A 15,965-nucleotide genomic window follows, 5' to 3' on the forward strand; every position below is an offset into this window, starting at 1 on the left:
ATTTAGCTTAGCTTGATCTTCTAAAAAATGTATTCTAATCATATGTACTAGATATTCGTTTACTTTTCAGTAGATATCTATCACACCTATGAGTTTTTTTTCTTTGCACCTGTGCTGACCCACTGTGCAGTAACGCAGTTCGCGGCAGTTGAAGACGTTTCTAAAAAACAGACCTTCGTAAAATGAACAAAGAGCAACGTAGATAGGTGCAAATGTGCATGTATATATAGGTATATACACATATAATCTAGGTTTCTCTTCATTCATTCATCACCGCTACATGTGTCTTGAACGTATAATATACTACTTGTTAAAATTTATAAAAGTCGGTAAAATTATTCAGAGCAGATTCTCGTTGTCTATGTCTAGTAAATTTTTTCAGACCTGCGTCGCACCCGTGTCTTTACATATATCGTCTTGTTCTGTCGCCCATCGGTCCTCTTCTAGAGTCGAGCTAGTACATTGTTTTCTTCATTTTATATTAAACTGCATTTCCCTGTCCCCATGTTCGTTCTGGAGAGTAAAAGCGAAATTACCGCAGAGAAATAACATCGAACAGAGATCCACGTATAATGACTTGTGGTGACGCTTTCGATCGGAAGCGTGCGGCGTTTTATAAATTCGCCGACGACGTGCAAAATGAGTGAATATGACGAACGCCAAAAGCATGGAATCGCGCTGCTTTTGCACGTGTCTTATAATCGAATTACGGATTACGTACGCGTACGTTTCGCTGCCAAGGTACCAACAAAGATGTCCATTCGGAGTTCGAACTTGGCTAGTTGATTGGAGCAAAGCAAACACGGCCATTGCTTCCAGTAAGAAATTAAAGATAAGATGTACATATATGAGCTAACTAGATTAGCTCAGTGCAGATGTAGCCATCGAACAATTAGACACGATGTCAGAGCAGTTGACACCTGTGCAAGGAACAGCGTGATCCTCGAGGGCTGCGGCATGGTGTGTACTCCGGCCACGACAGCCTGATCGACGATATGCTCACTGAGCGTTGGGTCCTCTACGCACTGAAGCGTTGCGAGATACTGGTCGAACGATCGGGGCTCGTCGTGGTCAGCCATACGCTGCCGGCATTGTACTGAAATGTTATTAAGCAGAAGACATGTAAAGACACAATTAGAAATTCAACTGATATTACAGATGGCTGCTATTCGTCAGTACGTTACTATGCCAGCAACAGGACGTATACCTAACGACCTTTTCTTTTATATCTGTAAACTTCGATGTGACAACGGTAGAAGCATGTCAAATTACGCGTCACATTATATTTATTATTATTATTATGACAATTATATTAATCTTCGCTTGTAGGGTTAGGGGAATTCGACGGGAACTAGCTTGCTATGGTACATCAAACATGACTTGTCAGATGATTTATAATGACATTTCTGTGAAATATTGCACATGACCAACAGATAACAACAAAACAACTTACGATTCTTGAACTCGGACGGTTCCTGGTGGTCATCCTTTAAACCATTTGTCCGTCGTTTACGGAGTTCAGTTAAGTAGTACAATTTGCATGAGCAAATTAATGGATTGGCTGGAATATAACGGAAAAGAGTAGAAAGAAAAAGGTACATTGTAGCATCATTAGCTCATTGCATCTAAAGTGATTATTTAAGGCTCTGTTTTCTGGAAATGCAAAGTTTATCTGGCGGGACGGAAGCTGACGCTTAGCGTTTCTCCTTGATAGAGATCGCGTCGGATTTCGGGGATCTTGCTTTTCATATAACCCAAAAGGCTTCCTACTCTAAGAATTTCCGCCGTTACCGTTAGCTAGATCGAACCAGCGTTCTCTGAGATACTACAACGCACGAGAGCCACTCCGTAACGTACTATATGCATTTGACGATTTTCCACTTACATTTAAGGCGTAATGTGAAGTCAGATCGAATTGCCCTTAGTCCACGAAGCATATCCAAGGTAACGACTTGCAATCTATTTTTCTCAAGGTTGAGTTCTTTGAGATCAGGAGAGTCTTTAAGAAAGCCCACTGGCAAATGTTGAAGATTATTATAATATAAACTCAAATAGTTGAGATTATGCATTCCATGGAATGTGCTATCAGTAATGGTGGTTAAAGAGTTTCCTCTCAGGTCGACGCTCCGCAGCTGGGGTAGATCTCTGAACGTATCGTCGTCCAATTTTTGAATGTAATTATAATTAAGCTCAACCTCTCGCAAATTTGATAATCCAGTAAACAGCAGATTGTCTACTTCTTTAATCTCGTTATCCTAAAGAAGGCCAAACAGACAGAACCGAAATTGGTCACATTAAACCAAACCGTTATATATATTTTGTTTTGTTTTTTAGCTGTAAGCCTGTAAGGATGAGTATGAATGATTGCCTTGAGTTTCATTTCCAGTGCTTCGTGCGACCGGCTGTCAATAGGAAGCGAGATCGACACCCGTATTGAAAGCTAGCCCATGAATGACAAGATTCACTGTGTTGGCAAGGTACCGTCCTATCGCTCATACTAACCTTGAGAGAAAGCTTCTCAAGCGATGTGAGTTCAACGAATGCGTGAGGCTCGATATTCTCTACCTCAGAGTGCGCTATCGTAAGGTACTTCAGTGACGGTAGGTCCTTAAGTGCTCCAAAGCTAATAATTGTAATCTGATTATGTGAGAGGTCAAGATCTTGAAGATTCTGTAAGGTTGAACGTATTCAAACTATTAAACAGGCTGTTTGAACGTTAGGTTTCTCACTATCTGATATATACAAGCATGTACGTTTACCAAATATACAATAACATCATCATTAAGCATGGGATACTCGTCGTCGCATGTGATAAAAATCGCTGAAACGAGTACCGTTTAATATTTACCTGGAGCTTGGAAATGGCGTTTTGGAAAAGTCCACTGATACCGCATGCGGTTAGGCTAAGTTTTTTAAGGAAACGCGTTCCTGTAACTGCTCCTGATACAAGATGGCCTAAATTGGCACGAGCCATAGAAATGTTCTTAAAACGAAACTGGTCTTTTAAGATATCCCTGGGCACTTCGTTTAAAAAGGACTCGTTACGAGAAGACTGGAGCACCAACTCATCAAGCTGTAATTAAAACGCGAAAACCAAAAACATTTTCAACATTACGTCACGTAGAAAACATTGCTTTAATATAATCGGGGAACTCTTGACGTGATACATACCAGTGAACGCGATACCATATAACACATGATAGATCCTTCAGTTTATGCATTGTGTCATGATTTTATTATTAGGCCTATATTTTACGTTGCCAACGTATAGTTCCTTTTTCGACAACAGCCTTTGTTTATACCTTGTTTCTATTTAACTGTGCGGGAATGCAGAAGGACGCGAATCAAAGTAACTGGCCTCGTGAGCCGTTATCTCATATCGTCAAATATTTTTATTATACTGTGTCTGTACGCCATAACTAGCAAGGTAATAATACTCAAGGCTTCGAAACAATCTACCTTGATGCTGGAGACGCAGTGAAATATGAGATCAATGCCCACATGATCGGCCCAGGAGAAGGGATGGCCATACAATTCGAGAGCAGAAATAGCGGCAGGGTCAAGTATGAGCTTCATTGCTAAATCTCATTAACTATAAAAAAACCTTCGCCAACTTGGGCCGTAAACCTATCTTAAGGTTCTCGGCCCTTCTTAAAAACCTGGAAAAATGATTATTCCTAAATATGAAGGTAGAGAATATAACATTCTTTAGAACGGGTGTCTTTGTGGCTGGTCCTTGAAGGCAAATCAGTTCACGAAGGCCTATAGATTCGCAATGTTGTTTTATTGTCAGCAGCGCTTACTGTTGAATTTGAACAAAATTTTTTTCAGGTTTTTTGGAATGATTTTATATCTATCTAGATTGCAAAGCTCCAAAAAAACTTTGACAAAAACCATCCTTCAGCTTACTACAGGTTTGATTGACGCATTGAATTAAGAGTAATCATATACTAACATTCAAATAGTCTGGTCGATTATCTTGTTATTGCTAAAAGCTCAAGTACAAGTACATATTCGTTGCATCTTCATACTTTTGCCGTTCTTCAGGCTAGATCTCTATTCAAAGACGCTTGCAGTATACGTCATGTATCGAAAAGCCTTGCTTTTTTTTGTTTAGATAATTTACATTTGATCAATTCAAAGGCGTCTTTAATTAACAGTCCGGTCTGCACGGTTAACAAGTCATCTGTGTCCTCTTCTTTAGAAACAGCACGAAAACAGCGAGCGGCATGACGCACTATAATTCTCAACGAATTACGCAAATTGAATTCGTTATTAATTTTTCAATGGAGCCATAAAACGAAGCCGTTTCTACTGCTTTGTTTAGCTCTACCGAGTAGAGTAAAGAAAAGTTTCCTTTTATAATAAGAATATGAAGCGTATTATTGGTTAGATTGTCCTGTGCTGAAAAAAATCACACAGGAAGTATCCCGGCGATGGCGTAGGCACTGTTTATCCAGCAACGTACGACCTAATCCTCAAAACGGAATTCGATTGAGAAAGATCGCCATCAAGTGACTTCTCTCTATGGACACCTACAGACACGAAATATTAGACATAGAGTGCTATATACACGCGCCACTCACTGTGGCCTTATTAGCAATACTCAAAATGGTCTGAGACAGCCGCTTATATACAAATCTATTTATCGTACGCGTCGACATGGCGAAACGCGCATACGTCTAATAGACGACTGCATACGAGCGGGCGAACAGAGAGGCAATGGCTCGTTTGGACGTTACATCTTCTTGACTGAAGCATGCTGTGAACCTATACCAATAAAAATCGTTCTAGACGATTTCAAGAATACATGAAAAACGTTGGAGCCGGGCCGGGCCGGGCCGGGCCGACCCATAGCCATGACAATGAAGACACCATCGCCGTCACAGCGCGGGCCGGCTGTAATTAGTCTCTATTTACACTTAGTAATTATCATCATTGATGCTCGTTAATTGCACTATCCACTTTTACTTAGCAAAAAAAAATACATATTTTTCTAATTAAGAGAATGCCTAGACGTTAAATCATTATTTGAAATATTGATCCTAATAGACATTGATTTTAACCGACAAAGAATATGCCCTTCTATATTAGGCCGAACTTTCGAAAGTGCAAGCACACTCGGGAGTTATCCTATGGGGCCAACTGCACCAACTGAGAGTGCGACTACATGAAGAAAGTGACCACTTTTTTACACAGACGGAACAGATACATCGAAGTGGAAGGACCGGTATGTACGTAGAAAGCGAGAACAATCCAATGTCTATCGATAGTGGCAATCTGTTCATCAAGCTGACCCGTTATGCGCTGCCCAACGTGCATGCAAAGAGCTATTTCAATCTTCGTCTACCAGTACGTAAACGAAAGCTTATACCAACAACTGTTTGGTCCTTTGTTTTTCTGTTAGCCGTATCGAGCCCACGGTTTACAGCGAACCTACGCAATCCCAACGGAACGGCATAGCTTTTTGCTGTTTGGTGGCCAATTTACGATATGACTATCTCTACAATAGTAGAACAGTTGACAGCAGCTAACACTTCTTTACACTGCCTTAGATCACCAATACACAGGCTACATCTAGATGGACCTCATCACTCCCATTCCATATTCGATAATAAATATGTTATAATTTATTGTTGTTTTTCTAACTGGCACTTAATTAAATCAACGTTTACAGTTAATAAATATAACGGCTACCCAATGGGCTGTTAATTGTTTAATACGTCCGCTTGATAGTATGAGACACGTAGAGAGATCGGAAGGGCGCCGGAAGAAGAAAAACTCGAAAATATTCTACGTAAAATGCTCGCCTCTATCTGGCTTTCTATAATAGTGGTGATTATGATTTAGATGGAAGACAAAATAGTGGATAAAGGTATCGTTGCTTTTGCCTAGATGATAATCACGTTTGACAAACTTACTGTTTCTGCAGCCCGACGTTTTTTTAATGCCTCCTGTTGTAGCTGGCTTCGGTAGGATGTAAACGTGGCATTAGGAGAGGTAACCTCGCAAACAACCCTATGCTCGTTGCATTCACACTGCACGCCGTCCGGGTCCGCTCTCAGATCGCAGAGATTACTAGGCCCAGCTCGTGCACCTGGTAAGGCAACTGCAATGAGCAGGGCGCCGTACAGTATAACCGAAACGAGCGACCGCATTGCTGAAATAAAGGTATTGCTCAGACACAAAACGATGCCCATAATAACAACGAAAAAAGAAAACACTTCCACCATTGTTAGTTTGTTTAGCAATCGATAGGTGACGCAACTGTATCATGACTGTCAGCTCATTGAACGTAATGACGGCGTACTGGAGCCGAGTAAATAAAGACGGATCGAGCCTCTCGCAAGACCACGAGAGACAAAGAAAAACGGAACGGCCACCGCAAAGAGAACAGCGGCGTTAGTGGACCGAAGCGAAATCGACCCTTCCGAATCTTCTCCTTCGGTGAAGCTAGGAACGATATTCGGGCCGGACATCACCGGTCACGACGTCACTACACAGTAGCAGTACCTGTATCTTTTTTCCGCTTTTCGGTGCTTAATTTTCAGTACAGAATCGCTACGCCGAACGGCCTGCTCTAAGCAAGCGGCGACGTGTTGCACCCGTGGCGTCTGCCTCAATGCTGGTACCGTCCGCGAAAGACGCACGTGACTGCGTACTAATCATCTCACAGACACGCTCTTACGCGCCCTCTAAATAGACACAGCGTTGTCCCTATGACTGTTGTGCAGATGTAACCGCTGATGTTACTATTGATAAGGGGCAAATCTAACAACGTGACCGGCTGGTATGTCACGAGAAGCGAGCGAATGATACCCGAACACCTAGAGTAGCACCAGGGGCAATAGAAGTAAACCGGGCGGGGCAGACGGATGGACAGGGCGGCCTGCGGGTCCCATGTGTCCGCGAGTGGCGGTATTCGGCAATTTTTGCAGCGATGGAACAACGTTCTGTTCGCACCGTAACACCTCCTATTCGACTAGTACGAGTGTCGAGGAGGCAGTAGCGAGTGGCAGCACTAGCGATGGTAGAACCCCTCTAACCGTCACCGCCGGTGGGGAAGGGTGAGCGGAGGGAACTCAACTACCGAAGAGGATGTCTGTGAAGGCTGAATGTCAGCTGCTATTTCGATCGCCGTTGTTGGGAACCTCATTCGTCCTGTTAGATATGGGACAGCAGGCAGCAAGTCGTGCTGCATGTCATGTGTGGACCACCACAGGTGCAGTCGTTGGCTGATGTTGGAAGGCGTACCGAGGGGCGGGGCGGGGGTGTCAGGAAGGATTGAGGGGAATGGCACACGATATGTGGTATTAGCAACAACTGGAAATTAGGAAAGGAGCTTTTGAGTCTACTCTTTGAAACAATGGTGGAAAGAGAGTGAGTAAGAAGGCATGAAGGCGTGCAGAGAAGGAGGGCTTCGTTCAGAGTAAAACAAGACGGCCGGAATCGCTCTAAGTAATGGGTAGCGGGAACAAGAAATCCCAAGAGTATTCGCCACCACGCCCAGCGTCGTGCCACTCGCGGCGGCGGGGGCGTCGTCGGCTCATACAACAGAGAGATGACGAGCTAGCATTGAGATGGAGTTAGGCCAAAGAACGACCCACCGGAGTGCTTCGCCGAGAGATCGTTCGAGGCGAAGAGGAACATTGGCGGGCGACACGGGGTTCTAAGAAGATGGTAGGGGATGTGAAGGAAAAAGACAAGTAAAAGAGAAATCGGACTTATAGGGAAGACAGCTCGCAGCTGATGGCCTTCTAGAAACGTTGCCGTCAGAAATTCTATAATCCGCAGTGCCAGGACTGGAGTGTTCCTGTTGTGTTAACTTGCTAGGCAAAAGATTGCAACGCACGCGAGGGAAAAGAGTTACACATACCTCAAAGTAGAAGAACAGCCAGAGGTGGCCTCTTAGCGATGACGAATAGGCAAACATTTAAATAAACAGGAACTTTTAGAGCAGATGAGGAAAAGTGGGGGGAGGAGGAAGGTGATGGTAAAATAGAGGAAGTGTCAGTGTTAACGACGTCGGCAACCACTTTAACATGCCACAAAATGGTGGTCTGTATGTATGCGTTCCCGTGCGCACGCATCCAACGTATGATAACAAAACACCAACACCGCCAAAGTGAGAATTATCTCGAACGCACAAGGTCATGATATTTCCTTTGCTAATGAAACTAGCGGCGCCGCTACTACTACGCTAAACGTTTTACAACTTCCTGTAAATTTCAACAAAGCTGATATAGCTTGTTTCTATCCTATGATAGACAGAGCCTGCTTGCGTAAAATAGAAAAGTGACGTATTTTAGAAGATATAAAACACAAAAAGAAATTATCATCGGCTGCTAATATTATTAATAACACTAGTTTAGCTGTTGTTGAACAGATTGCTATATCCATTGTTTTACATCAGCAAGTTCCAGATATACGTTTAGAAAGTAGAGTAGTACAAGTACAATGACCCGGTAGAATCAACTACGTTGAAGCTGGCTCATTGACGGCATTTCAATACTTAACAGCCTTCTCGTCCGTCTCGATTGGCAAGTCACGAACACCGATGACAATAACTATAATAAGAGTGATGATAATTTCTTGTAGGAAAAATTCTCACTAGTGGTTTTCGTAACGTTATATCTATCACACAATGTAGCAACACAAATTTTAAGAAATTTGTATTTATCTAAGTATTCGTATGATCTGCTTAAGCGCCAGTCGCGATTTGTCACACGCACGCACGCACGCACGCAAGCCTGCAGCTCACCTTGAATTTTAACTGCAACTATCGGCCACTAGAGTCTGTGTGGCACTTCCAGCGGTGCCTCGCTTAAGTAGTACTAGCCCGAAGAGTGGAAACAGCACTCGCTGTCTGAGGAACTTGCGGTAGTAGCAGCTGCAGCGTTAGCGGTAGCGGCGGCGCCCTGGTCGGACGGCGCCACTTCTGACGTGATCAGAACGGCGCGTTAAATGAGGAAGGGCGCGCTAACAGTTACCAACAAGATCGTTCGTTCCTTGGTTCGCCGGCAGCGGCGTCACCGGCGGCAGTTTGCAACAGTCGCTACCAGTCGTCTGTAGTAGCATACTATGTCGTCAGCCGTCTGAACAAAGTAGCAGTCTCCTCACCAATGGGAGAGAGTGAATCCATCGTACGATGGGCTATGCGAACCCGAGCCGGACGGGCCACGCGGTCCCTTCTTTAGTCCGCTGCAGTAATGGCGAACTAGCAAAGACCGGTCGCCAGCGGTCAATGCTAAGGTGACTGCGATCGTGGAAGTTGGAAAGCGCTTTATTATAATATACCCGTTACAACCTTCTAACCGCCCTCCCGAACCCAGTCACTCAGACAGTGGGGCTCTACCATGCGCCATTGCGATCGTAAAATCTGATCGTTACTCTGTCTCGTTAATAATTAATAGTATCCGAAGCCAAACTCGGTGACGGCAGCAGCAGAAGTAATAAGTAATACCATTAATCACATCACACTTTTTCGCGTTTACGTGCCTTAGAACAGTTGCTGAGTGGGCCAAAAGGCACAGGGGCTGAGAGTCATGTGGTAATAACAGGTTTAATGATTATAGATAATCGTTGAATCCGATCGCATAAAATTTGTGGCATCTAGACACGGCCAAGTATCGCTTAGATGAGCGTTCTTTACGAAAGCCTCAGCTGGTTCAAGCTGCCACAAGGCACATGCGTGCCTACGTATAAGATCTTATTTATTCGTCATCGTTGATCTCTCGTCGGTGTGAAGTTGCTGAATGCTGCAGATACACTTCTGAATCAACATGCCGACTGCTATTTCATTGTCGTTGGCGATTTTGCTTACGATCAGACCAGATCATACTGAATATGGTAATCCACAGTGAAACTGTTTCCTTCGTTGACCGAATTTAAAAACGGCGCCAATTCGAAATTAAGTAGCTGGTTATAAATTCAAATTCGCCAAAATTCGCTAAACCTGGTTCGTAATCAATGGCAGATTGATAGTACAGACTAGTGCAAGATGTTAGTTGACCTCAACATGTGCAGCTTTGATGCTTCGTACTTTCAAGATGCCAAAACTGAAGCAAACGAAGATAGCATATAACCCCATTTGTTTCAGGATATTTTAGAATAACAGCTGAACGTGTATCAGTTTTTTTCCTATCGAAACACGTAAGTCATTTATGAAAGGCACGAGCTAAAGATTAAACCGACCGACCGACCGACCCGTATCTACAATAACAATTAGATATTCAAATTCAAGCATCAGCATTCCTAATATTTTCTCCAGTACCAAGCGCGATAAGCACAGAAATCATCGCCAATGGAAGGCTATACAAGACTTTCTTACGTACGCTTCCATGTATGGACGAGTTAGGTCTGATTTGTCATTGCCCTGTGCTTACATTGATTTTTTTCGTTAGGTCTAGTAGATATCAAATGTTCCTAGAGTTAGGTTCATTGCTTCACGCTGCAGAACACCGTGATGACGAAACGGAGCGTGCCTATACCTGCTATTCTCTGATTCTCAGGTTTAGCAAGCAATGACATTAGCATTGCACCGTTACGTGGTACGGTTTTTCAACCTCAACAAACACCATGTGTACCTATGTCGAGTAGGCCGACGCAACCGGATTATCTGTCGGAAACCTAAACGAAAATCAAAACGTTTTAAGGATTCATATAGTTACTTGTTATTATAACTACTTGCTTAAAGAAATCCGCTAACAGACATAACGTTGGCCATCGCGTATGTGTTACGAAGAGAAGTAAAATGGAATGGTTACGTGCAAGTTAATAACCGAAAACGCCCTGTCCGCGAGCTTGTTGTACAGTAGCAACAATGGCGTTACCTTAAATCGAGTTTTAAACTGTTAAACTGAGTTAAAAACTGGAAAATGTGAAATTATAAGCTTTCCAGAGACGCATGTGGCGGAAATGTTTAATGCACCTAAATGTCAAGTTATACTTTTCACTTGACAAAGTACAATAACTTGTTAAATCGTCAGCCTGATCCCGGCCAGCAACAAATTTTTGCTGAGCTTTTTTTGCTAGATCAGCTATGCATTGCGTAAATAGATAATTATAATGAAAAATCTAAGAGTCAGACCTGGTAGAACAAAGTTCATTAGCTATAATATAGGATTAAAATAGATCAGACCTGAATAGATACCGTGGAATACAAGCCACTTATGGCTACAACATGTAGCTAATGCTTCCCAAACAACTGCTACGGTATCTTTGTCCCATGACTCCGCAGACACATTTGGAAAATAGGTTCGATTTGTGTGTCTGATACAGTTACATCGATTATAACGGGTGATACTTATTGTGTTTGATAAACGGCAAGATAATGGTCCAGAACGGTATGACTCAAAATCAATTCCACAGTCGCATACAAACATATTACGAAGTCAAACACGAAGCTGCTAACCGACAGCTGTAGATCCCATCGGGTCCCTTTTTTTTCGTGTGTTATTAGTCGGTCTTTCGACATTCATGATCGTCGACAGTTGTCATATAAATTCATTAACCGTTGTTTGTTTTTTTTATTGGTTGTCATGGAGTCACTTACTGACTCTATAAAGTTTTGGTCCGTCACCCGTCGGCGTAGGCGCTGACGATACACTAGAAAGCCACAGAAATTCGTACCTCCTTCCGACTTAATGCCATAGCTTTCGTATAGGTAAATTTCAGATGTCGAGATTCCCGAAGAAACATTTTAACGCCCAGAGACAAAAGAACGCGACAGGTTAACTGTCGTTTCGATTAGCGTTTAAGACTAAGATTTATGAGTAGGTGGACAGTCGATGAATACAACTGTCTTCAAGACGACAACTAGTTCGTCTCTACGAGAGAGCGATCCGACAGTATCTGATGTTAGATAGACACGTTCAGCGACGGTGGCACTTATTTAAACTGCGTTTCTAGTCGAATGGAGATTGGCGGCGGCGGCGGCAGCGGCAGTGGCAGCACCAGCACTTTTCAACGACGAGCCCCGTTAAAGAATCGGTAAAAAAAAACATTACTAAAAGTGTTACTCGTCATTCACCAACTAACTAAAACCAGAAATGTAGCCGTAGTGACATTTTAGATAAAGTTTAATTGGTAAAATTTATTAGGGCCCATTAATTATTGCGATCCAGTCGGGACAGGGTCTTCTATGCGTCTTTGTGATCTGAGCTGCGGCGCCGACGACGCAGTGGGCAGCGGCGCGAAGCGTTTGAATTAATCGATGTTTTCCCTGTTAACTTTTAAAAGCGCCTTCGACAGATCACGATGACTGTTGAACTGTGTAGAGGCAGCTCTGTCCCCAAACGAAACTACGACGGCAACGAAAAGGATTCGTGAGAAGGAACTGGTTAGCGAAAGGCTTGCGTTTCAGTCTCATGCCGCAATCGATTGTACCATTAAGTGTTAAAGTAAAGTAGTAATAGTATAGTGCAAAGTATATCAAAAATGTTAAATCAGATTTTGATTTTCTAACAGATATCTGTTTTGTTGCTAATTAGTTTATGGTAACGGTAATGATGTACGCGTCATCAATATAGCCCCCAGACACAATCTGATCATGAAGTTCGAACGCGAGTGCGAGTAACTTCAGAAGTAATTCGCTGACGTTGGGATAATACTGTCGCTGTAGAAGATATTAGTCGGCATATCTTCGTGTAGGGAATCATTTTCGATGTGATATCTTGTCCGTATAGTCCAGACATCGTAGGGTATGCAAAAAAACCTTAGATTTATTGTCGTTCTCTATCTCGCTTTATAGATTGATCAGATTGCCTGTACGCTCCGTCTCAAGTAGATCCTAGTAATGTAGGTTTCAACAACTGATGGGTGGATTAGCTTTGCTTCACTCCTATTTCGCAGCAGTCCGAATTTTCACCAGACTGAAACACGCTTACAGGCTACCGAAGCGACCTTAAGAACGTCCCATCATATACTAGAAGTAGACTAGCTCGGGATTTCTTCGACAGTGTGGATTACAGATTTTATTAGTAGAAATACCAATAACGCGAAGTAGAATCATCACACTTAGAGGTTTAGGCAGGATCAAGAGCGTGCCAATGAAAATTCTTGAAAAATAGACACTTCGAATTTGCTATAATATGCTGTCAATAGATATCTTCGTTGGTAGCGTAATAAACACCACACAGTCCTACAGAATTTTTCGTTTCCACAGAGAAAATAAAATTGTCAGGTATAATCTAATATTTGGAAGACTTTTTCTTTTTTAAATTAAATCCCTTACCGAAGACTTTTCGGTAAGCGCACGCAATGGCTTCTATTTCCGTTCGTACTTGGAGCATTTCGTGTTCGACGCAAGTACAAATGAAAAAGATTTACGTATAATAATAATAATAATAATAATAATACAGAGTTAACTCGACAAACTGCAGGGATTACCCATTTCCTTTGGTGGCAGACGACACAAACACAATGCGGCGACGTCGCGTCGTCGACATTTAGGTGCTTTCTCATCTCAACGAATGACAGCCATATCCGTCTTGGATAAAACCAAAAGGGTGCGTTACCTGTCTGTCTATATAGACAAAAGCTAACCAGCAATCATCAGCGGCTTTTCACACACAAGCAGGTCTAAGAAATTCATGTGAAAATCACACAAAAGAAACACCGTTTACTACGATGTATTTTCCCTCATATCATATAGCGAATTTTATAAGACGCCCTCTCATATTTGATAAATATTGACAGTTACTTGCTTCTGGACTCGTTTTTAGTTTGCTGACCTAATAGGTCCTATAGAAAAAAATGAAAATAACGAACCACTGAAGTGTTTATTTTTCGCTGCACAAAAACTAGTCCCAAAATCATACGGCATTAAATAGCTGAAAACTTACCATTTGTAAGTTTGCAACACCACTCCAACTGAGCAAAGATGTTTAACGAATCAAAATTTCAGGGTTTGTCGGCAACTCGTATTGGTAATGGTTACATAGGACAATACGTGTGGTTAATATCACGAACGAAACCGTTAGCAAATCTACCAGCAGAAAGGCCACAACTCAAAAAAAACTACCATTTTCGCAGTTGTCTAGCAGTATTCTTCGAAAGTTAGATAGACGCCCACATTGGTCTTGATGGTTATACGTTTGTTGTCTCAAAGCCGTTCACAGACAAGTGCTACATGGCCATGTATGCACGACAACAGAAGACTCCCTTCGCACGCCTGAACACGTTTATGTTTGAAGGGGGATTTCTTTACGGAACGTTCAGAGCTAACGAATATTGCTAGCCCATGTACGTGAAATACGAAGTGCCATTATAGCTCACAACACAGTACAAGTTCGAGCTGCTGCTATAGGTTAACAATACCTTTGGCCTGCGTCTATGGTCTTAACATGTACGACGCTTGCTCACTGATCGAAGTCGGCCTAGGGGCGAGCGCATGGAACAGCGAATAAAAGTAGGATGTTCAGTTAAATCTTGCCAGTCGCATACGTAACTCCATGTGCTATTGAAGGCATCTACGAACACTGCCCAAAACGTTTCGTGCGAATCTTAAAAGTACGAACGAGCTCTTTCCTATAATCGTAGCAGACAACTGCTAACCGCAGACGCTTGGCAATAGGCCTGTCACACGTATCCATATTTGCAAGGACAGCTAGTAGCAATACGAAAATTTGTTTGCTTCCGTTTTACCCTGAATTCTATATGTGTTGATTGAACCTCAGTTTGAATCAACGCAGAACCTTCAGGGCCTTCATTGCTACCCCTTGTCGATCATCTGGGCAGTTTGCCAAGCTACGTTATTACGAAAATTGTATCAAGTTTAAATGAAAGCAGTAATTTAACTTACCCAACGAGTGAACCGATAGAATAAGGCGGCCGGACAGCACGAAGCTAGGGATATTGTTCACCTGTTAATGCATTGGTAATCAGTGTTTCCCTATGGTCAAACGCACCGTCCACCAGTCAAACTGCGCAGCTTTTGTTGTGTAATCGGCTTGTGCACGTCTAGCAACAGTAATATATAACGTGTGGTCAACATGCAGTATTTTCGTGCGATGTGTGCAAAACCCTCTGCTATGCGTAAACAATGCGCGGTATTTTTCAATCTTAAAACACACCTGTATGTATGCAGGTTCCACGTCAAACGTTAGTTGCCAGTGGGCATAGAAATGCAGCCCTGATGGCTAGACGCACCCGATACCATATTGCTGTACAGCGGGACATCCGAAGTCAGTGACTTGTTGTTACTCCAGTATGAATTCTCCGAGGGGCGTTTTGCCTACCGATATCTTTATATTTCTTTAGATATCGACCAGACTGAAACTTTGAAGGGTCAACATGTATCTTTTTATTTTATTGCTATGAAAACAGGGGCAATATTCCCTCTCGACAATCCAAAAGGCAACAAAGGTTGGCGTTATTTTCACGGCAATCTTCAGTAATATTGTCAATGCGAAATATAGGCCCGTCCCCTTTTCTTAACAGGGTCCGATGTTTCAAATGCGATCGGCATGCGTAGATATTGATTCCCTAAAGCAGTGTATTGTGTCATCCAAATCTGCGTGCTCCACTACCACTGTGGTTAACTACGCAATGCCGTTAATGCACGCTGCAACTGTACACGGTACTGTGCCGCAAGAGACAGATTTCCCATGAGAGTCCGATAACATGACAAGGCCATCAGGTTTTTTATTGTCTATAAACGAAAGCTTATTGGCCGTCACAGTAGTTCTCGTTCTTGCTTGTCTTAGCGCTTCTTTGATAGTTGTGCTATTCTCGATGGTCTTCGTAGGCTTTTAGAGCAGTTCAGTGCATATAGCCCAAATATGTCGACCGTTTCTTTGCACGCTGAGCACATAGATAGGCCGCAGAGGACAGAGACACTCATTTTCAATGCAGCAACCATCGCAAAAAGTTTGGGTTCAACAAGCTATCGAATTTTAGGAGAACGAAGCTTTTAATACCCCTTATCATGTGAACATTGGGCGGTCAAGAAAACAGCAAAAAAC

General features: G+C 42.7%; 1 protein-coding gene across 4 annotated transcripts; it reads right to left on the minus strand.

Annotated features, from left to right (window-relative positions):
- Positions 1 to 16: 16 nt before the first annotated feature.
- On the minus strand, positions 17 to 14,945 carry LOC111264208 (uncharacterized). 4 transcript variants are annotated; one of them, XM_022839891.2, is made up of 7 exons: positions 14,804 to 14,945; positions 5,922 to 6,160; positions 2,849 to 3,073; positions 2,503 to 2,670; positions 1,886 to 2,255; positions 1,454 to 1,561; positions 17 to 1,096 (listed from the first exon to the last, which is right to left on the minus strand). In XM_022839891.2, the coding sequence occupies exons 2-7, from the start codon at positions 6,156 to 6,158 to the stop codon at positions 867 to 869; spliced, it is 1,338 nt and encodes a 445-aa protein (XP_022695626.1). In that variant the 5' UTR covers positions 6,159 to 6,160; positions 14,804 to 14,945; the 3' UTR covers positions 17 to 866. The 4 variants fall into 4 exon arrangements, with proteins under 4 accessions (XP_022695626.1, XP_022695627.1, XP_022695628.1 ...); XM_022839892.2 differs by lacking the exon at positions 14,804 to 14,945 and adding an exon at positions 8,762 to 8,985; XM_022839893.2 differs by lacking the exon at positions 14,804 to 14,945 and adding an exon at positions 6,514 to 7,292.
- Positions 14,946 to 15,965: the final 1,020 nt, after the last annotated feature.

The sequence above is a fragment of the Varroa jacobsoni genome, unplaced genomic scaffold, assembly GCF_002532875.2.
Source record: "Varroa jacobsoni isolate VJ856 unplaced genomic scaffold, vjacob_1.0 scaffold_832, whole genome shotgun sequence".
Classification (NCBI taxonomy): domain Eukaryota; kingdom Metazoa; phylum Arthropoda; class Arachnida; order Mesostigmata; family Varroidae; genus Varroa; species Varroa jacobsoni.

What these genes read in the sequence shown, in the direction of transcription:
- LOC111264208 (XM_022839891.2), bottom strand. Translation starts at nt 6,158, where the DNA reads ATGCGGTCGCTCGTTTCGGTTATACTGTACGGCGCCCTGCTCATTGCA. An exon ending in ACGCCATTTCCAAGCTCCAG is followed by an intron (nt 2,671 to 2,848) that starts GTAAATATTAAA and finishes TCAACCTTACAG; the next exon opens with AATCTTCAAGATCTTGACCT. An exon ending in CTTCACATTACGCCTTAAAT is followed by an intron (nt 1,562 to 1,885) that starts GTAAGTGGAAAA and finishes GTTATATTCCAG; the next exon opens with CCAATCCATTAATTTGCTCA.